Below are 22,730 nucleotides of genomic sequence, written 5' to 3'. Positions count from 1 at the left end.
TAAAAATTCAATTTCCACCTATTTCCGAGAAATCTGAGTAGTCGTCGACAACTCCAATACGCAGTTCACTGCACGGTAGCAGAGTTTGAATTGATCCTAAATAATAAAAATGTTATAGAAATAATCAAAAAGCTAAGTACATCACCAAGGTTAGTCGAGCTAAACAAAATTCAATGTGTAAGTTTCCAGAAACATTCTGTTTCGAAACTGTTGTTGACGTTTGACAAACGGGCAACAGACAGTGGCGCCGGCAGAATTCTTTTTTTAAAGGGGGGGGATATGGAATTTACACCTGGAATATGTTATTTACATAAATTACGCAATGTTTTATTTCACTAAAATTATCAAAACTCCTATATAAAGACCTTCAGTAAAATATATATCAGAGGGGAGGTCGGCGTCTATCCATCCAGGCGTAAGTTTATTATCAAACTTAAAACTTCTACTCTCAAAAAACAAACAAAATCAGCAACGAAAACAGCCGAGCAGCCATTGGCGAAGCCAGCAGGCAAATTTGTATTGATATGTAAATAATGTTGACTAACTATTACACAACAGATTTCTAAAGAAATAAATATGGCTGATGATTTACATAGCACGACCTACATAGCAAGACCAAACATGCAGTTAGGCTACGATACTCAGAGCAAAGTTCGCATACAAGCACGAATTATAAAGTTGAAATTCGGCAATAACCATACAACATATAATGATCGTTAATGTGTCGAAGTGTTGATATATATAAAGTCAAATCATTTTTTTATGGTCTATTTAGTTGAGGCTGCATAGTTCCTAAATGAGAATAGCGATCTGTGTTGGTGCAATTGGGGCTTCATGAGAATTAGAAAGACAAGCTTACCGCTGTTTCGACGAACTGCGGGCGTCTATTCCGGATCAGCTTAATACATTGGAACGCATCCATCGCTTGGACAATTTTGACTCGGTCGACAAGATTTGAGATAGCAATATAGGTTCCAGGTCGACCTGCTCCATCACTGGATGCAAAAAATAATATTATAGGCACTTTTGAGTTTGGAGCAAATTTCTTGTAGAGATCTCCACACAGACGTTCAACCGCTTAAGTTTAACCAAACAGAGCAAAGAAACGGGGCTAATCAATTGCTAATATTCCAGTGACACGTGTTTACCTGCACACAACAATGACAGGTCCCTTTACATCAGCAGCTCTCTGTGAATCTTCAACTTCAGATAAAATTTCCACCATACTGTGAACATCTTTAGGAGCGTCATGATCCGGCCACGATACGTAATGAATCATGCGGACCATACGACCATTTTTAATGTCCTAACAAACAAAAAATAGGAAATGTAATAAATAATTTAGTCTTAAAATATCGGAAATGTTAAAAGTTGCGTCCTTATCACACTCCAGTCAAGTGCCTTAATCAAGAATGATCCGAAGTTAAAACTTCAGTTCTCATATACTCCATTCTAGTGTCTTCGTCAGTAGTGATTTCATGTTGAAACCTTTGTCATTAAATAATCCAGTCTGGTGTCTTCTCGACGAGTGATGTTATTTTTAAACTAGTGTGGTCTTTAGATACTCTAGTCCATATTGTTTTCTATCAGAAATACAAACTTAAACAGTCAATCATCATGTAGCTACTTATGTCTTATGCATACATGTAACACCATTTTAACTAAAAGAATCAACCCAAAATAAAATCTTGTCAACTTAATGCTGACTCAAAAACTCACCATCTTAGGCGAAACAATAAACTTTCTCACGGTAATGTCATCTTTTGTTACAACTGAATCCAACAAGACGGTACTTTTACCAAACGATTGAGCTCTGGCTCGTTGCGTAGGCCAAAACATTGGATATTCTGATAAATACCAAAGCAAATCAAGTCATCCAAAAAAAATTAAATTTAGAGACAGTATATCGAGAAAGCTACAACCCTAATGAATCACAATATAATCAATGCAAAATTCCTTTTCTTTCGATTCATCACAGACCTGGTTGTTTTCGTTGAGTTGATTCAGCATAACGATGGTGCAAGACTTATATTGACAAACCGTCCTCCAAAAGTCGTTAATGGTTTCTTTTAAAGGTGTCTGGGTGGCAATAAAATAATTCTTGCCAAGGTAACCCTAAATCAACGCACGACATGTTCATAAAGATTTTATAGGTTAAACACCATACGAATATAGTTTTCTGCAGTGTGGTCGTGCAGTTTCGCTTACTGGCTTTAAAATATCCCAGGAACAATAATAAATTCTGTAAAAATATTCACTCAGATGTTCCGTAAAGCTACTTACGTCAACAAAACACGCGTTAATGTAGTCGGAATTCTCTATTTGATCCAGGTGGCTAAGGGGTGGACGATTAGATTCACCTTAAAAGAAAACAAACTATCATGGACTGGCTGACGGTACAGTGATAATCAAAGATCGATAATTAGGGGAAAAAGGGGGAAGGATATTATTAAAAGAAGCAACCTCTTCATCAATTTTATGAATCCACCGCCGTTCCTTAAGTGGACGTGTACATTTTAAGCGACAAGATACAAAACAACGAAGATGCAATACGGAGTACAAGTGAAAGTTTAACTTTGTCTCCTTCAGACGTTTTATGTAAATATTAACATACTTGGATATATTTTAGGATTGCGATTTTTTTTCTTGTTGTCATTCAAAAGTGCAGCTTCACAAACTTCTTCAGGTAGTTCTGTTGTAACTGATTGTAAACGCTGTTAAGAAAATCATCAACTTTGAAATGATGAAGCATAACTCCTCAAAATACAAAAGTCTAGCGTCTTCCTCAAAAAAATAACCCAGCGCCTAAAGCAGAGTACTTATATACTCCAGTCTGGTGTTTTCATTAGGAATGATCTGATGTTGAAGCGTGAGTTTTTATGTACTCCAGTCTACAGTCTTCATCAGGAGTGATCTGAAGATCAAACTTGAATTCTTATATTACATACTACAGTCTAGTTTCTTCATTACGAGTGATCTGATGTCGAAACTCGAGTCTTTATATACTCCGGTGTAGTTTCTTCATAAGGAGTGATCTAATGATAAAATTTAAGTCCTTATTTCTTACTTAAGTCAAGGGTCTTCATCATGAGTGATTTAAGTTGAACTTGACTCCTTGACAAACTTATAAACTCCACTCCAACGTCCTTATTAGAGGGAATGTGATTTTGAAACAAGAATTCCGAACAAAATACAGCAGTGTAAAATAATGCAAGGTAACAATCTATTGTACAATCTTAAACTATGCATCGCCATTTTATTTACTTCAAATATTTCTTCAAATCCAGTTCTCCCATTCCCAAGCTGTTTTGATAGATGTACGATCTTGGCCTTGATTTGCATAGCCTCAATTTCATTCACTCCACATTGGATATGCTCCATAATAGCGTCATAAATAAACGTGTACTGATCCTAGATTGGTTAGAACATATGGCTTTCTACTCAAAATGATAAACTATGAGGTACTAGCAATAGTTAAAAACAAACAAAGTAACGTGCGAAAAATTGATGTTTCTCAAAATAAAGATGCCATCTTAAGAACTTCATTATCTTTGTGTCAAAAAGATTTGCAAATAAGGACAGTGATCACACCACCAGTAAATTTGAGGTAGTTGATTCTATGTGAAACAAATTATACCTACAAGATTGAGATGGAAACTAGAGCGCATATCTTTTAACTCTTCAATCACAACAATGCACACTTTCTCTAATGGCGTCTACAGCTCAATGACAGAGAACCAAATCTACTAGACACGTGACTCCGCAAAAATTCTATATTTACGAGAAAGGCAAGCCGCCATCTTGAAAGCTGGAAAACCTACGCTATTCAAGATTAAAATCTGCATTTCGAGAGTTGATATACAGTTGAAAGTTGCTAGTCTGGGTTCAAATTTTAAATTTTTTGATAGGATTGAGATTTTAAGCCTTCTTTTAACTTATCTTTCATTTTGAGTTTTGGTTTTTGCCACCTTTTAAGATGGCATCCTTGCCTCACCTTGACACAGTTGATAGACATAAAGAGCTAGGATCGCGTTCAAAATCATTGCATCACCTCGATAATTGTGTGTGTGTGTGGAGAGAGGGGAGGGGAAGATAATATTCATACATGCAAATTATTATGTCTAAAAATAATAAATTTTACAGCAACTTAATTTGGCTAAATAGGATAAATAAACATGCTCTTCTTTGGTTTTGCCACTGCTCTCCCATGGAAAAACACTCCTTGAATACAGCCCAAGTAGAGATGTCACTGCTATGGACAATTAGGACATGCTGTCTACAGCACCTTTATACATAAGCACTTTCGCCCAACACCCCCCCCCAACATTGATACCTACTGAAGTACTGTATGTTTAGAGATGTCCCTATTATACTTTAATTGACCTACCGCTGTCTGCACCATGTTTATTCGTCGCGATCTCATCTCTTTTACAAAGCCAAATACATCAATATTCGTTTCATAATCATCGTCAAGATCATTGAGGATTTTATCTATGGCAATAAATACTCCCGTACGACCAACACCAGCGCTATAGAAAGAAAGCAAACGGAAAAATTTACTAGTATTAAAGACATACAACCTGTAACGTTTCAATGACCTAAAATATGCATTATCCATCCACTAAAACGAGCTCGTGTACCCACACAAAAATCAAGTGTTTATAAAATTGGGTGAAGCACACCAAGTGGGCAATTTTGACAATTTTCACTTCTGCTACAACACTGAACTACCACTGAACTGCTACGACATTGAACTTCCCAGACAAATAAATCTCGTGTACTATCAATAGTAGCTTACTATGACTTCACACGTCAGCAAATACGTAAACAATAAAACTATGTTCATGCATGTTATTAGTGCAAGCTTTTAATGCATGGATTTCAATATACTATAAATAGTCCAGAGAGAGAAGACGTTTGCACCATTTCAAACCGTCCTCCCTCAACTAAATCCTACACTGGTTGCCAAGCATATAAAATTCCTGACAAAAAAGGCAAAGACAAATAGACAACCGTAAACAGCAACAAAATTCAATTCAAACATGAGCATCCCCAGGTACAAAGTCGTCTTGCATTCATTCTTGTTGGCATTATAGTCAAAACTAATGCAGCGAGGAGATAGGCTAGTACTTTAAACTACACATGTTATCACTATCCCACAATGGAGGATTATATTAAGAATAACTACACATGTTATCACTAATGTACGATGGAGGATTATTAAGATTTACCACACATCTCATCACTAAGCTACAATGGAGAATTATTTTAAGATTTACTACACATGCAGGGCCGAACTAGAACGTTAATTGGGGGGGGGGCTGAATATTCATATTTAGCACTGCCCGACTGGTTTTGTTTGTTAGCGATTTTAATTTCAGAAGAAATCAGCAGGAAAAAGCCGAATATATGAATATTCACCCCCCCCTCTCAATTAACGTCTAGTTTTGGCACATGTTATCACTAACCTGCAATGGATGACGGGAAAACCGGCTTTTGTCTTGTGATAAGATTTGAAATGCTTCCTGAATGTCAATAGTTGTGTTGGATGACGAGGCACGCCATAGTCCGGCCATGAAATGTAATAAAAATGCTGGACTTTGTGATGCTAACCATCCTATGACAATAACAACAAACATTAGGTACTAAAACATAAAGGTAAAAGATAAAAAAAACATCAGCGTCCATTTTGTCCCCTCGTCGCGTGGAACGACTGACGACATTATTCCTTTCACAATAATTTCAAAGTGAAAACAAAGAATAGATTTTTTGACAAAGAACGGCACACATTGTGATTGATACATTCCTAAGGGTTCACTCCAAGCTTATTACATATGGGTCTGTCAGCAATGAGGTCGACATACCATACTTCTGTTGCAGAACAAGGTAAAAGATGACGTGGACAACAGCAAAATGAAGGTAACCGTTAAAAATATAGGAAAATTCTTTCATAAGGATTTATTTTGCAGTCTTTCAGTAGTATCAAGAAAGACGTCTTTGTAAATTTCTGATCAATTAGTGCATGCAAGGGTAAATCAATAATATAGAAAAACGACCTACCAAAATTCCCTCTTACACTTGCAGCCTCATGGAGGTTTGCTCTTAGACTGACTTACCTTGCTCACTACTGCAGACCTCATGACGTAATCAGCAAAAGCTTTTGTCTTGGTGATGGTCACCTGGATCGTACCGTATATCTTGGATTCATCTGGCCAATACTTTTCACATTTCACCTGAGAGGAAAAGCACGATGTATGTACAATTTGAATCATTTAATTCGTTATCATAATTCAAAATGACACGAAAATATATATTCTATTAAATAAAGGTTCTCTAAAACGGTAGTTATTATTTGCCAGTTTGATTCTCTAACTGTTGGCGCTTTTATGGTATGTAAATTAAATAATTTATGTCGAGACAATGGTCCCACCAAGTGTAACGACGTATGCAAGTTTTTAACCAGATTCGGACGGATGAGTTTAAACAACTTTTAAGCTAAATAAAGCAGGTGAAAGAGCCTAAACTCGTTGACCAAACCTAATGAAAAAAAGCATATGTATGGCCACACTGTTCAAACCTTTCCCATTTCTTTTAATGTCGTCAACATCACAATAGTTGGACACTTGTGTTCGAATATCATCCTCCAAAAGTCGTTGACTGTTTTGGGTTTGGGTCCTGAAAGAAGGAGAACAAAGAGAAGGGATTTCGTTATAGCATATAGACGATAAAATGTAAGTCAATTTAGTTTGATATAAATCAAAAAAAGGATAATGATGCATGGTCGCCTCAAGTTCTTTCGTTCTCGTTCAACGATTTAGTAATGTACGTATTTACCTAATTAGAATTCACTATTCAAATTTTAAGGTTGTATTACAATTAATACGACCTTACAAGTCGCATGTACTGGTAGTATTAGCTCAGAATAAAAATTATACAGAAGAGCCACTCAGGTGTGCACCGCATCCTTACGGCCGCCATCATTCCAGCAAGATACTTACGATTTTTCACTTTTTTCCAACCGGTGCAATTACATGACGTCATTTCTTCACAATGAAATCGAAAATATTTCATTAGAAGAAATGACGTTCGGTCATTTTAGTGGTTGGGAACAAGTGAAAAGCCCTAAATATCTTGGTGGAATAATGGCGCCGATACGCGCGACACAACATGGGCGAGGACAAAAATATCAAAGACTCCGATACGAGGGACCCTTTCGTAGATTCCACATTCTCTGGTATTACAGACAATCCCGAATGTTGCTTTGAAATAATAAAGATCACCACATAGTATTCCCGAAAACACAAAAACATTTAATTTACACAATACTTGAAAGTATGTGAAACACTGACTAAAGCATTTTGGCAAACATAGTATTACAATCTAAGTTTTACTCAACCTCCCTTGGCTTTTGTGTACATTTGATAACTAAGTAAGGTCACTAACATGGTTTTATTTATACATTTGATAACTAAGTAAGCTCACCAACATGGTTTTACTTATACATTTGATAACTAAGTAAGCTCACTAACATGGTTTTACTTATACATTTGATAACTAAGTAAGCTCACTAACATGGTTTTACTTATACATTTGATAACTAAGTAAGCTCACAAACATGGTTTTACTTATACATTTGATAACTAAGTAAGCTCACTAACATGGTTTTACTTATACATTTGATAACTAAGTAAGCTCACTAACATGGTTTTACTTATAAATAACCTCTAACAACAACGCAATAATAAGTAACTGCATATCTTTTGACACTAATGTGGTACACATTGAAATTATCGAATAAACAATCATTACGTATTCAAAACATCTTTTAGAACTAGAAAAGGCACGTGCGATAGTACCTTTTTACATACCTTGGGTCGCGATGTAATAATTGTCAGTTTTGCCCTGAAATACAAACGTAGAAACGTTCAACAACAATTGCATGGAGTCTTTGGGGCTGTTCCCGGCGAGCCGAGTTTCAGTGAGGCGTGAAATGATTTCGAGGTATTGAAAGGAGTCGAAACTTCAAGCGTAAAAATTACAACTGTTTGTTTAAGCGCCACAAGTCATTCCTGTTGTAATTCTCAAATTAGGCCAAATTGGATCAAACCAGAATATTGTGAAATTGCCAGAGAAGATTTATCTGATAAGTATTGAATCGTTTCCATTAGCCAAAATCATTTATCGCTTGACTGAATCCCGTCTACACCCGGGCTCATGTAATCAGCCCCTATATCAGTAAGCAACCATTCACTGACATTATTCGAACGACAATCAACATACAGGATGTGCCAAAACAACGGAGCCCACACAAATAATTATGTATGTATTAAAATGAAATCTGCACAAAATAATTTAGTCTGCAACAGCTATTTTTCCGCCTGGTTGATTTGTTTACACGCTAGTCTGTTAATGTTTAATGCTAATCACGGAAAATACGATTACGTTGTTGTAGCCGTTTTAACCTTGTTAGTTGTCGCTTTGATTTTACAAAGATTTTGCGTTATAAATTGAGATGAAAGTACGTGTATGATAGTACGTACTTTACCTTGCTTTGCTTCAGTAATACTGTGTACAAACACCGTGAAATCCCAGAGGTGCAGAACTGTCAAGTTCATCCAACATCTGTGAATGCTATAGTGATAGTATTGTGCATAGTAACTTCGGCACATATAAAATTAGTTTGTGTGGGTTCCGTTTTTCGGGGGACACCCTGTATATGGTTAAATTAATGAACTAAAGCTTTGTAGAACACTTACGTCGACAAATGAGGCATTAATATAGTCAGTTTTTTCATCTCCGGAGAGTATCACACGAGACTGGTCGTCTAAATGAAACGGCCTTCGTTAGTATTGCATGGTTCTTATACTAATAATCAATATTGCTCCGTTTTTATTAGTAGCAAGATTTATTAGTCAATAATCTTACATCTGACTGTAATTCAAACAGTTTTTGTCATTATGCTATAGTTTTTTCGTCCATAATCTTTCACATGACTGTGCTTCCACACAAGTTTCGGAATACTCAAAGTTTTTTGGCTAATAATCTTACATGTGACAGCGTTTCCATATCGCTTTTTGTAGTATTGTGAGGTTTCTTCGCGACATCCCAATTGGACATTTGACCATTTGGTAAATCCTGTAAAATTTCAAAATCATTTAAGTGTTACACCAAATGTGTGACAGTGTCAAAAAAACGTGTGAAAGTTTGGGTAGTTTGATTTAACAGACGATTAACTGTGACAACGGAAAATTTCCTGATATTTTGTGATAACTTGCAGTTTTACGTACTTTTTATATACGTAAGTAGATCGTTTGTATAATTATTACGAACTTTTAATGATAAGCTCGCGTCTCTTACAACGAAAACCTAAGTAAAACCTTTCAATTAAATGCGCATGCGCTTAACTCAATGATAGCTGGTGCAACATTACCTCGAACTCTAACTTTAGATCCTTCATGTTGTTATGCTTCAGTTTCCTACCGTGTCTCTCGAAAATTGCTATGGGAATTGGTTGACGATCCTTGGCGGTAATAGCTTAAAGGGTACAGAAAGGAAAACATCAACAGGAGAGAAAATAAGTATGTAATTATCTTTAAAGCAAGAACGTCATTTGAAAAGTTTACAAGCGCAATGAAGAGGGTTTACTCTATTTCAGTAACAAATGTAAATAATTTTGCTTGTATCAGACGTTAAGAGTGTGAAACTAAGTTAACACAAAGGAAACAAAGAAACACACATGAAACTAAGCAACGCACATAAAACTATAAGTAATATACATGAAAATATTAAAACACATGAAATTCACACGCATTGAACTAAGTAACATACATGAAAATATTAACACACACGAAATTAACACGCATTAAACAAAGTAAAATACATGAAAAAATTAATACACATGAAATTAACACGCATTGAACTAAGTTACACGCATGAAAATTGACACATGAAATTAACTAACACACACGAAACTAAGTAACACAGAGTAAAGCTCTAAGCTATTGCAGACAAAAAACTTGTTATCACGAACAGCCACAAAAACATGTTAAAATACACAACACACAAACAGATTTTGGGAATCGAATTTATAAAGATTACCAGCATTGCTCTCATAAACTTTCTCATCATTCAGGACACGAACTGATTTATCCTGACTGTTCATCGGGCTATTGATGTTATCAGGGGTGTTGATATTTCCAATGTTATGGCTTCCAACAAATACTTGATTCATTACAGATGGTCCGTTATGTCTGACCTTTTCTACATTTGATTTTTTAACGGACCCAGAACGTTTCCTTCCATTACGCCGTCTAAGAGGGGGAAATTTAAAAGGTGTTGATACCAAACAGAAGCTGGATTTTAATTCTGGAAGATGGAAAACTGGTACGTAAATATTTAATGATGGAAAACTGGTACGTAATTATTTAATGTTGGAAAACTGGTACGTAATTATTTTATGATGGAAAACATGTACGTAATTATTTAATGTTGGAAAACAGGTACGTAATTGTTTAATTTTGGAAAACAGGTACGTAATTATTTAATGTTGGAAAACTGGTACGCAATTATTTAATGATGGAAAACTGGTACGTAATTATTTAATGATGAAAAACTGGTACGTAATTATGTAATGTTGGAAAACTGGTACGTAGTTATTTAATGATGGAAAACTGGTACGTAATTATTTAATGATGGAAAACTGGTATGTAATTATTTAATGTTGGAAAACTGGTATGTAATTATTTAATGATGGAAAACTAATACGTAGTTACTTAATGTTGGAAAACTGGCACGTTAAAAAATCCCAAAGTAATAATCATACCTTCTCACAAACAGAATGACCAATACGACAAGAATAATGACCAAAATAGCAGCCACAACTGCACCAGCAATAGCTCCAGGATTTCCGCCGTCTATAAGATGAAAATGAATGATAAAAAACAGAACGCAAAAAAAACATTAAGTGTACAAGGGGTGAACAAAAATAATTCTATTTTAATGCATCATAAAATCGTTGTAAACATTTTTTCATAATTTATCTCGTAAGTAAGAAATGGTTATAATTTGCGCTTTTGGAACAAAAATGGCGGCAAGATGCCCATGTGACCCATTCTATCCAATCACCTTTATCATAATGCAAAATGCAGAGAACAGCACAACTCTTACAAATACAGGGCTCCGATGCCAACTATAAAGAAAACATGGCTACCTAAAGGTATGAATAGATAACTTGATATTAAAGTACATTATATTCATTTGCGTGTGTTCCAACATCACAATGATCACAAACGCGCAAGTGGAGTTGTATTAAAATATCTTACAACTAACTAGGTACATGTGATGCAACGTCCAAATTCCAAACCATTTTCCACTTTTAAACATTATGGAGAACTTACATGCAGAAGTAAATCGTTCGATAAAAATTAACTGAAAACAACAAATGATGTCCAGCCTTTTAAATGCTGCAAAATGGATTAAATGAATGACCAACGAAGCCAGTCAAAAACATGACATGTTGTTCTATACCAAAAACATGCGCGCAACATTATTTTCTTTAATTGCTTCGTCAAAGTTATTGTTATATATCCTTGACATCTTAGTTTGTTAATTTCTAATTTCAATCTTTTTCATTTCTACACATGTCTCAAATTTGACAAGTTAAAAGTCTTAAACGCTCCTTTTCAATGGGTGGGGGTGGGGATGAGGGTGGGGATGAGGGTGGGAATGAGGTTGGGCACTTTTTGCATATACTGCAGTTCTTTGCACATTGCGTGTACATGTTATTGATTATAAACAGAACATGCAATTTCTAACACATTACATATGTCTGTCATAAATTCCTTTCATTCTCTCATTGGTCGAATATGCGGTAAGGAAATGTTTTTAATGAGTAAGTATCTCGTAGATTTGAGTAAAACAGACATTTTCAAAGGGAAAAGAAAAGTTTGTAAAACATTTTCAAGGTTTTTAAGATTTGTTAAAAATATTTCAGAGGTTTGAAAAAGATTTTGGAAAACAAAGATTTGATGAAATATGCTCACGTGAGGTTAGTGAACGTTTGCGGAAACGGAACCCAGCTGCAATGCATCGTTCAATAAATCACCCAACCCTAATCATAAATGTGTCAAAGCGTTGGTAAACATCACAATACCTTTTCAAACATGAAGTGAATAAAAAGAAAATTTTTTATGGTCTATTTTCTAGAGGCTGCATAGTCCATTAATGAAAATAAATCTTGGTGTTGGTGTATTTGGGGCTTCAGAGAATAATAAAGACAAGCTTACCGCTGTTTCAACGAACTGCGGCGTCTATTCTGGATCAGCTTGACGCATTGGAACGCATTAATCGCTTGGACAGTTTTGACTCGGTGCACAAGATTTGAGATAGCAATATAGGTACCACAGCGACCTGCTCAATCACTGGATTAAAAAAATAATCTTTTTGTGCTTGTAGCAAATTTCTTGTAGAGAACTTCACTTAGACCTTAAACAGCCGAATTATAACCACGAGAGCGACGGGGTTGATCAATTGCTAATATTTGAGACACACGCGTTTTACCTGTACATAACAATGACAGGACATTTACATCAGCAGCTCTTTGTGAATCTTCAACTTTAGATAAAATGTCCACCATACTGTGAACATCTGTGTCCATCATGAACCGGCGACGTTATGACATGAATCACGGACCATACGACATTTTTTAATGTACTAAGAAGCAAAAAATAAATAAATGTAACAAATCATTTAATCACAAAGACATTCTTTAGAAATCTATTGTTCTTACGGTCAGTAAACACAAAAATATTTGTTTGTAAATGTAGATCGTCCAGGTTAGTATAGTCCTGAGAAGGACTGCTTTTGTTGTTGTTGACTGACGTTTGGACAACTTTAGCGGTAGTCATCTTCAGAGTCTTCATCTCTGAAAATGACTACCGCTAAGGTTGTCGAAACGTCAGTCAACAACAACAAAAACAGTCCCTCTTAGGACTATACTAACCTGGACGATGTACATTTACAAACATGTAACGATACTCCCGAGTTCAAATCATTTATTTTACAAAAATATTTGCTGCAACTGCGTAAAAACACTATTGATTATGGAATTGATTATTTTTCGGGTGGGCGCCATAATTTTCTGTGACGCGTAGTTGATTACGCGTATCGTCCGACTTTAATTGATGTCCTTTAAAAATTATAAACATATATGTATTATTAATTTTTAACATTTATTACTATTTCACTCAATGTACATTTTATCATCAGGTTTTTATAATCTGTCATGATATAGAATCTTGAGTTCTTAAATAATCCATATAGAGTGATATCACTCGATAGAATACAAACAAAATACGAAGTAATACGAACAAAAATCTACTGTACATGTCAGCCAGTCTACTTCATGCTTCCTACATCAACGTTTATAATCTGCATAAACTAGACAGAAAAACAATGAATTTCATGATAACGATGTAATTTTCTGTCACGACTGAATCCAATAAACCTGTTTAACAAACCTGTTGCTTTTGGTTTTTTACATTGGTCAAATATTGGATATTTCCAAAAGATAAACAGAAAACTTATTACTGCAAGTATTTCTCGAAAATTCATAGTGTTATATCTGGAGCAATGCAAATCCCAATAAATAAAATCTAAACACTAACCATTATAGGAGAAACGAAAGATCGTTTTGTAAAGAAATTTGTGTTTTCTTTACGACTTCTAAAAATAAATGGTCATCAGGTTTCCTAACAACCTTGACTCTACATGTTTACACATGTAAATTGTCCAGGTTAGTAGAGCCCTGAGAAGAACTGTTGGTGTTGAATTTAACTTACGTTTCGACAACCTTAGCGGTAGTCATCTTTAGAGTCAACGTTGTCGAAACGTCAGTCAACATCAACACCAACAGTCTTTCTCAGGATTTTACTAGTGATGGGCGATACCGCTAGTATCGATTCGATACAATATCGATTATTTTTTCTTAAAAGTATCGAGGTATCGATTACTAAAGCGATTACTTTCTCCAATTTCGAAAATAAACGTCTGAGTCGCTTGATAAAAATCTGATAACAGAATTGCTAAAGTGTGGCCTTATATACCTTAACAATACGACGAAATTTTTATTTTTCTTGTCTTAAATTACAAACTGTCATAACAATATTAGGAGTAACGATAAATTTTCAGAAGATGTATGAATTCGAATAAAAAAATTGGTTACATGTTATTATTCTGAAGGCGAGATCTCGAAGTGTATTAATAAGTAAAAGTGAATAAAATATTAAAATAATAAAACAGAAAAAAAACAACATGTTTGTCAAAACCAATAATGAAAAGGAAGACAAACTTACATGATAATGAAATTTGAAAAGTAATCGAAATCCTTTTTCGATACCACGCAGTATCGACTTCTTCCGGATTAGGTTCGGTATCGGGCGGTATCGATACCAAGTAATCGGTAATCGCCCATCACTAGATTTCACCAACCTGGACGATCTACATCTACAAACATATAACGATACTTAACCTAGACTCTCCTTGTCAAAATAAAAGTAAATATTTGAATGTTTTTATGTTGAATTCTATTCTTTCATGGAAGACAAAATTGCAGAACATGTAACATTCTAGCAACCATCTAAAAAAATTTCCAGAAATTTGTACAGTATAAAATTTCAACTTCCACCAATTTCCAAGAAATTTGAGTAGTCGTCGAACAACTCCAATACGCAGTTTACTGCACGGTAGCAGAGTTTGAATTGATCCTAAATGATAAAAATGTTATAGAAATAATCAAAAAACTAAGTACATCACCATGGTTGGTCGAACTAAATAAAATTCAATGTGTAAGTTTCCAGAAACATTCTGTTTGGAAATTATTTTTGATGTTTGACAAACAGCCATTAGACAGTGGCTCTGGATGAAACCTATTTTTTATGAGGGGGAGGGGACACCTCAGTAGGTCGGAGAAAATTTCGTATACAAGCACGAATTATAAAGTTGAAATTCGGGCAATATCCATACAACATATAATGATCGTAAATGTGTCAAAGTGTTGATATATATAAAGTCAAATATATATATATATTGAATATATGGTGAATATATATATATATATATATATATTCACCATAAATGAGAATAGCGCTTTGTGTTGGTGCAATTGGGACTTCGTGAGAATTAGAAAGACAAGCTTACCGCCGTTTTGACGAACTGCGGGCCTCTATTTCGGATCAGCTTGATACATTGGAACGCATCCATCGCTTGGACAATTTTGACGCGGTCGACAAGATTTGAGATAGCAATATAGGTACCAGAGTGACCTGCTCCGTCACTGGATTAAAAAAATAAATATTTTTGTGTTTGTAGCAAATTTCTTGTAGAGATCTTCACTCAGACCTTAAACCACTGAATTATAACCACGAGAGCGACAGGGTTAATCAATTGCTAATATTCCAGTGACACGTGTCAAAGTGCACACTCCATTTACATCAGCAGCTCTTTGTGAATATTCAACTTCAGATAAAATTTCCACCATACTGTGAACATCTTTAGGAACATTATGAGCCGGCCACGATATGTCATGAATCACTGACCATACGACCTTTTTCAATATCCTAAGAAGCAAAAAATAAATAAATGTAGCAAATTATTTAATCATAAAGACACGAAGGAACAATCAAGAGCAGAAATCCACTTATTTATTTTGCAAAACAATTAATAATATAAGGAAGGAACATTAATTAAGATAAAGCAAACTTTTAAATAATCACAGTAGCGTAACCAGTCTGCAGGTTTACTCCGCTTTGTAAATTTTGAAGGATTACCAATGATAAACTTAGTAATCACAAATAAACTTTTAATTTGTCTAATTAAAAGTTAATACTCTAGAAAAAAAAACCATGTTTGTCAAAACCAATAATGAAAAGGAAGACAAACTTACATAATAATAAAATTTTAAAAGTAATCGAAGTCTTTTTTCGATACCACGCGGTAAAATAAATGGTTTAAACACGGGAGTATCGTTACATGTTTGTGAATGTAGATCGTCCAGGTTGGTATAGTCCTGAGAAGGACTGTTTTTGTTGTTGTTGACTGACTTTTCGACAACTTTAGCGGTAGTCATCTTCCGAGTCAAAATGACTCTAAACTATTTGTCTAAGTAAAAGTTATTACGCTAGAAGTTATTCTTTAGACATCTATTGTTCTTACGGTCAATAAACACAAAAATATTTGCCGCAACTGCGTAAACCCACTGTTGATATTGCGCATTTAATAAATACGACGAGTTTTTTTAAAAGAAGCATTTCACATTAACAAAACTAATCGTAATCCCAACGTTCACGTTTTTCGTTTTAACACTATATTCAGCCTGTAAATACACTCATAAATTAGTTCCAACCAGTATTTCATTTTGATATCTATAATCTACTGATAATTGTATCACTGCATTATATTACTCTAATATAAAATTATCATGCATATACATAATATTCTTTTTATACTGAAGATGACATCATGAGATGTTGAAACACATTTATTTAAAAAAAAAGTCGTCGTATTTATTAAATGCGAAAAATATTTGCATAGCGAGAGTAAAGTCGGGCTGGCTTCGCTACTGAATAAACACATACATATGAACTTTGTATGAAAGAGAAATGTAGTGATTTATTTGCAACCAATTATCTAAAGCAGAGATTTACATACGTTTATACAAATCTTTTTTTATCCGAATGATTCTGACTTTTCTCCTAGAGAAACGTATTGATTGTAAACACGTGTTTCTGATTTTTCCTTTAAGATAATGAATATTTTATTGTTTTATTGAAGGTATGTCGAAGCCTGTAATTGAATGTTGAATTTTCTTTAATGATGAACAAATGGTGTAAAAGCATAACAAAGAAGTATCAAAAGACCAGTTGCTAAATATACTATCTTCACACATTAATAAAAGTAAATAGTGTGGAATGAAGATACTTAACTGGATTACTTTGACTTTAATTTTTATATACAGCTATACAACCATTGTAATTAAACAAAAAATCACTCTACACAAAGACTTGAACACATAATGACTTAAGTTTTAACATCAGATCACTTTTTAAAGGACACTAATCATCAGACAAAAATATAAAAACTTTTTACATTAATCATATCAGATAAGGCGACTCACAATTTTGATATCTAAAATTCAATTCTATGATTCACTTCTTGAAGACATCAAATATAAAACCACAGATTATAGGAAAAACTCTTTGATCTACATATCAAATTGCCTGTGATTCTTGATTTTTGAATTTATTCCTATAATTGTAATTTGGAGAAACTACAACGTATAATTCTCATTTAATTCGATGCCGCATTAGCAAAAAACAAAAGGAAGAATACGAATAACACACAAATACAGGCAAGGAGAATATTTTGCCGTCTGCTGAGTCTTTGTTATTCGGCTTTGTCTCAAAACATGGTGACTAATGATTGTCAATTTCAAAAGAACAACCGAACGCCAACGATGTACAAAGTGAAAAAAAAATGTAATGAAATATTTAAGAACTGACAATTAATATTGAAAAGGAATTCGATACCTTTTTGATGACAAAATTTCGTCCGTAACCACAAGACTATCCAAATTCTTACGATCCGCCATATTGCATGACATCATTTAACCAGTGAACTCAATATTTAAATAACTGGAATGAAAGCATTAGGGACAAATTGAAACCAGTTAGGCAATTGCGCTTCATGATTTGTACATTTTGTAAAATTTTGTGTCATTGCTTCTAAGCCATGTCTTCTTTTCCGTTAATCACCAATCTAAGCCGAAGCACAACGTTAACTAGCATTTGCAGTCAAATCATTAAGGAAATTTAACTAACTCGATATTTTAAATGTTTAAAATGATTATTATCATGACGATAAGAAGCAATACAGGAAAGGACAAGAACAGCACCATCTTATTAACACAACAAAATCAACTCCATCCACTAAAACTCCTTGTTTCTCACGTTAGGTAAATTCATGTGAGGAACGACTATATTACGAGGAATATTATCGAAAGATTTGTGGGGTAGAAAATTTGAGTTATTATATCAGCTACTTTAGCTAACTAAACAGACACTTGGTAAGAACTACCGTAGTACTTGAGTTTTCTCATAGGGGTTAGAACATTCTGATGATTCCAAAACAAATCCTCTTCCACAATGCCAAATCGTACATCCAGTGCCTACGTATACCCAGGAGGCTTACATTGTGATAACCATTGCTAATAACCAAGAGGACAGAATGAGTAAACATATTGTAACATGAAGTTGAGTTGTAATTTTCTTTTCTAAAAGGTAAGTTCTTTATTACTTCTATACAAATTACAATCATTCTTAACTAATTTTGATGAACAAAGCAAACGGTTGTTAAACGAACCAATAGATTAAGACATGAAAGTGAGCAGTCGCCGCAGAGTGTTTGATTTGTGCATTTGATAATTTAAATTTCAATTCAGAACTATTCCTGACTTGCAACCATTTTCTTGAGATTTACCAAACAATGTTGCTCGCCTACGTCGGCTAGTGCCAACAATAACACTAATAAAATATTCATTTCTATCAAACCGCCAACATGGCTGAATTGCAAGTGAAGAATTCACTCTCATTAAATGTTGTCAGTAGATGTCCAATAGCTTCAATACGCATTTTACTGCACGTTCGAGTACAAGAGTTTAAATTTATCCTAACGAACAGCGAATACGACAAGAATAGAAAGCAACCAGGAGCTACAACTTCACCAGTAAAAGCACCATAATTTCTACCGTTTATAGAATAAAAATGAATGACAAAGATGAGCTTAATAAACATTATGTGAGCAGGAGACGGACAAAAAAAGCAACTGAACTATAAATAACAAGTGATTACTTGAAAATATCAATAGACTACTTGATATTACATGACGGGAAGAAACTGTTTTTCTTGGGGCTCGTCTGCTCATATTCTTATGAAGTGAAAGCTCATACATCATAATCGTTGGTGTGTGTTCCAACTAACTGAATGAATCGGAGAAACTCGTGATAGGGTTGGCTATAGTTTTCATATCTAGAGTCGAGAGTCTCTGAATGATATTCTGTACTTCTGTATTTGTAACAAGTTGATATTTTACTCATAATTCGAACACAAATATAAATTTTAACCGCGTTTAATTTTGTGGAAGTTTAGTACCGACTACCTAGATCAGTCTTTCGGTGAGTGTTCCGGCCAGTGTTGAAAAACAAGGAGAGGGGTTGACAAAAAACTATAGGAGAGAAGGACGTGTTGGGCGATCATATGCATTTTTCTTTTTTTGTAAAATCTTGTCTGGTAGCTTCAAACCCATTCTTTTTTTTTCGTTGATCTCTAGTCTACAGCCAAACACAATGCTCCTAGCACTCTAGCAATCAAATTATCAGAAAATTCAATTAACTCGATAACTTTGGATGAGTTTAAAATGAATATTATAATGGGGATAATAAGCAAAGACACGAAAGGACAAGAACAGCAACATTATACTAACTCTAACATAGTTGGTAACAAAGTAAACTCCATCCACTAAAACTCCCTGTTTCTTACGTCAGGTAAATTAATGAGATGACAGTGTGTACATATACATATATATTCCATTGACTCCAAAATTATGAATGAATGAAAATCCCGTTCCCCCCAACTTATTTAAATAAATTACTGAGCATGCTACGCCACTGTTTGTTTGTAATTTAACTTTATTTCTTATTTAATGTACTTAGATAAAAAGTATTACCACTATAATCCTATTTTAAATATTGACTACATCCTTAGCCTAAAAATTTGATGTTATGTTCAAAATTGTTTTCAAATACTGTTCAGAATCATTCACTCTCGTTCACTCTTATAGTTAAAAAGGAAATAAAAATTTTATGTTTAATTATATTCTTTTATAGTAGGCTAAATTTCAGAAAACGTCAAATAATTTTGCGAAAAAATTCAACTTCCGAAATTTTTGAGAACTTTTAGTATCCGTCGAATGACTACAATACGCAGTTCACTGCACTGTAGCAGAATTTGAATAGATCCTAACAAAAAGAATGACCAATATGACAAGAATAATGACCAAAACAGCAGCTACAACTGCACCAGCAATAGCTCCAATGTTTCCACCGTCTACAAGATAAAATTGTATGACAAATCATAACATTACCAACAAATTTTGTCCTTCAGCCATCATTTTTGTAAAGCTGAGGCTGTAACCGCTCTCACACCTCATGTATTCATCCCTGTTAACTATTCATGATTTATTTATGGTATAAGTTAGGTTTGCAACGCAATGAAATTAGAGAAGAGGTATACAAAATCAATAAGGCAGTTATTTATTGGAATTAATTCGGCTGTATCATCAAACAATATGTATATTCATCGTTAAAAATTTTCAGGCATTTCACTATACTGAAATTTGCAAAGATCTTGAATCATTGCACTTTAGACATCGATAAACTTCCTTATGCTATTGAAAGCAAACACAAACCTGAAGACTTGTGCTTTTGGAGAGTTGCTGCCACTGGACTCCAGTCAGTGGAATAATAATCACCCTGAAACGAAGTGAACATTTATAATTCAATAAAAATTGCAGCAATCAATGCTGATGAAAACGTAAATAAATGGTCGCACCTGATCATTTATGAAAACGCGCTGAAATATTTTGTAGCTAGTGCCAGGTTTTAGCGGGCCATTAAAATAATTTTCACCATTGGAACGCCGTGTTGTGTTTTCACCATCACCAAGTGTAAAATCAGGCTTAAAGTCTATGCGAGAGACTACAGCAGCAATATACGGCATTGGTTGTGAGGAAAATATGGCCTTAGAATAAGTCACTAAGTCTGTGTTTTTAAAGTTGGAAGGCAGTCGACTCTCTTCTGTGATATTTTTCATCGCGACTACATAGAAATATCTGCAAATATAAGGCAAAACATTTTTTAAAATGCATGCATAACCTCTGCTTTTGTTAATCGTTAAAATATGTGTTATGCATGCATCCGCAATGCCAAAGAAAAGCGACGAGTCATAAAAGCTTTTCCCAGAGAGATATTTAGACTACCTCAATCCCACATGAAACTGTCTTATACTTAGCCATGAATACGAAAAACTCAAAAAATACTTTTAAGTTCCTTTACGTTTTTTTACAATAATTTGCTCTAGTAAAATACATAGTTACCGGTATTCCAAATATGGATTTTGTAACAAATAAGTCAATTTATTTCCAATCTGCTTGGTGGACAGTTCAGGTGCCACTAAAAAAATAAACTTGAATAAATTTATCAGCTTAAACAAACCTGTGCATAAACCATAGACAACTTACATCTATTTGTAAATACCCATTTACCATTGCTGTAACATCCAGATCCCACTATTGTAGAAGCTAAAACACGAACATAATATTTTGTCCCTGGTTTCACATTATTTATGACCAAACGCTGTTCCTCGATCATATACTTTATTGAACAGGTTTCATTCTCCAAATGTGTAATACAAATAGTGTAACTGACTATCTTTCCATTTGTTTTGTTCTTGTCTGGTGGCTCCCACGTAACTGATAACGATGAACTGCTTAGGGCGACAATTTGAACATTTAAAGGTGGACCTCCGGGAACTAAACAAAAATAAAAACATATGTTTTAAAGATTTATGTAAAACATTAAAAACACTTTAGAAAGAAGTCCTAACAAGTGTACACTGTCATTGTTAACTTAAGTATAATACATTATTAGAAAAACATGATTGAAATAAATGTCGACCAGAAAAGATTTGAGCTTTCGAAAGTCGTCCAGGACAAAATAAAATCATCAATGCAATAACAGACGATATGTATACACAAAAACTGATATGAACTCACCATCTTCAGCTATTCTAAAAGTAGCTGTAGTTGATCTACCAAAGCCTTCAGAATTGCCAGCGGTTACATTAACTGTATATGTTGCGTAAGGAACAATATTCGTAATGTTGTACGGTTTTTTGTCAGTTACCTCCAAAGTTTTATTGAAAACAATCATAGTATCCTTCAGCAAAATCAATAGATATCTTGTAAGAGGATTCGAGATATTTGTACCAAGTTTCACACCAGTGTTTTTGGGATGTTTCCATGATATCTCGAGGTACGTCGATGCAGATTTGGTTGCAATGAGATCTGTTGGTTTGTCTGGGAGTAAGTCTGCACGATAAAAGAAAAATCTACAAATTGAATCATGTGTAGCCCTTAAATGAAATCAGTCTTTCTGCTTTTTCTTCAATAACACGTGTTAAACTTAACTGCATGTTGAAAAGGCTTGTTTCAATAAGTTTATTTCATTACAGAAAAAAACTTAACACTTCAGCCTTCATGGAAAATTGTTCACTCTTGTCAACTAACACTTATTTAATTAAATCTCAGAGAAAAAACCTTTATATACTGAGTAATTAAAGTGCTTACAGTACAAAGTAAATCTGGTAAATTTTTTCACCTCTTACCTCCACCACAAATTTCAATTCGTATACACGGTGCACCAACAAATTTCAATGGAAAGATTCGCAAAGCTTTTGATTTAAGGCCACCAGAAAACTTTTCTATAGCCGCATCATTGTAACCATTTTTGTTTCCTAGATAAATCTGGAATAAAACAAAAAAAATTGATTTACGTGAATTTGCAGAGCAAGGTTAGAGAAAAGCCAGGTTTGTTTAACGTTGTCCAGAGGAGAGTAGTTTAT

General features: G+C 34.3%; 2 protein-coding genes and 3 long non-coding RNA genes across 9 annotated transcripts in view; all 5 read right to left on the bottom strand.

The window, feature by feature from the left end:
• Nucleotides 1-18: 18 nt before the first annotated feature.
• LOC124452162 (receptor-type tyrosine-protein phosphatase epsilon-like) lies at nucleotides 19-1,656 on the bottom strand. The gene is made up of 4 exons (XM_047002748.1): nucleotides 1,645-1,656; nucleotides 1,149-1,306; nucleotides 860-995; nucleotides 19-96 (listed from the first exon to the last, which is right to left on the bottom strand). The coding sequence occupies exons 1-4, from the start codon at nucleotides 1,654-1,656 to the stop codon at nucleotides 19-21; spliced, it is 384 nt and encodes a 127-aa protein (XP_046858704.1).
• Nucleotides 1,657-1,766: 110 nt separating this feature from the next.
• The window catches only part of LOC124450442 (receptor-type tyrosine-protein phosphatase F-like), a 63,325-nt gene continuing 42,361 nt past the window's right edge, over nucleotides 1,767-22,730 (bottom strand). For 2 of the 4 annotated variants that reach the window (XM_047001114.1, XM_047001115.1), the window contains exons 20-22: nucleotides 2,615-2,714; nucleotides 2,284-2,360; nucleotides 1,767-2,115 (exon numbers count right to left, since the gene is read on the bottom strand). In XM_047001114.1, the coding sequence (XP_046857070.1) occupies nucleotides 1,924-2,115; nucleotides 2,284-2,360; nucleotides 2,615-2,714 (369 nt within the window). In that variant the 3' untranslated portion in view covers nucleotides 1,767-1,923. The remainder of the gene's footprint in view (nucleotides 2,116-2,283; nucleotides 2,361-2,614; nucleotides 2,715-22,730) is intronic. The other 2 variants (XM_047001117.1, XR_006949979.1) reach the window with 2 other exon arrangements.
• Nucleotides 6,136-8,821, bottom strand: LOC124450473. Its single transcript, XR_006949987.1, has 4 exons — nucleotides 8,757-8,821; nucleotides 7,869-7,902; nucleotides 6,578-6,675; nucleotides 6,136-6,233 (listed from the first exon to the last, which is right to left on the bottom strand). It is a non-coding gene; the product is annotated as an uncharacterized LOC124450473 (long non-coding RNA).
• On the bottom strand, nucleotides 9,496-10,909 carry LOC124450481. Of its 2 annotated transcripts, XR_006949997.1 has the most exons (3): nucleotides 10,823-10,886; nucleotides 10,256-10,310; nucleotides 9,496-9,534 (listed from the first exon to the last, which is right to left on the bottom strand). It is a non-coding gene; the product is annotated as an uncharacterized LOC124450481 (long non-coding RNA). The 2 variants fall into 2 exon arrangements; XR_006949996.1 differs by lacking the exon at nucleotides 9,496-9,534 and having other exon boundaries at nucleotides 10,252-10,310; nucleotides 10,823-10,909.
• Nucleotides 19,711-20,799, bottom strand: LOC124450472. Its single transcript, XR_006949986.1, has 3 exons — nucleotides 20,661-20,799; nucleotides 20,518-20,581; nucleotides 19,711-20,156 (listed from the first exon to the last, which is right to left on the bottom strand). It is a non-coding gene; the product is annotated as an uncharacterized LOC124450472 (long non-coding RNA).

Source organism: Xenia sp. Carnegie-2017, unplaced genomic scaffold (genome assembly GCF_021976095.1).
Source record: "Xenia sp. Carnegie-2017 unplaced genomic scaffold, XeniaSp_v1 HiC_scaffold_24, whole genome shotgun sequence".
Lineage (NCBI taxonomy): Eukaryota > Metazoa > Cnidaria > Anthozoa > Malacalcyonacea > Xeniidae > Xenia > Xenia sp. Carnegie-2017.
Note: the sequence above shows the minus strand (reverse complement) of the source record. Positions and strands in the feature narration are given on the sequence as shown.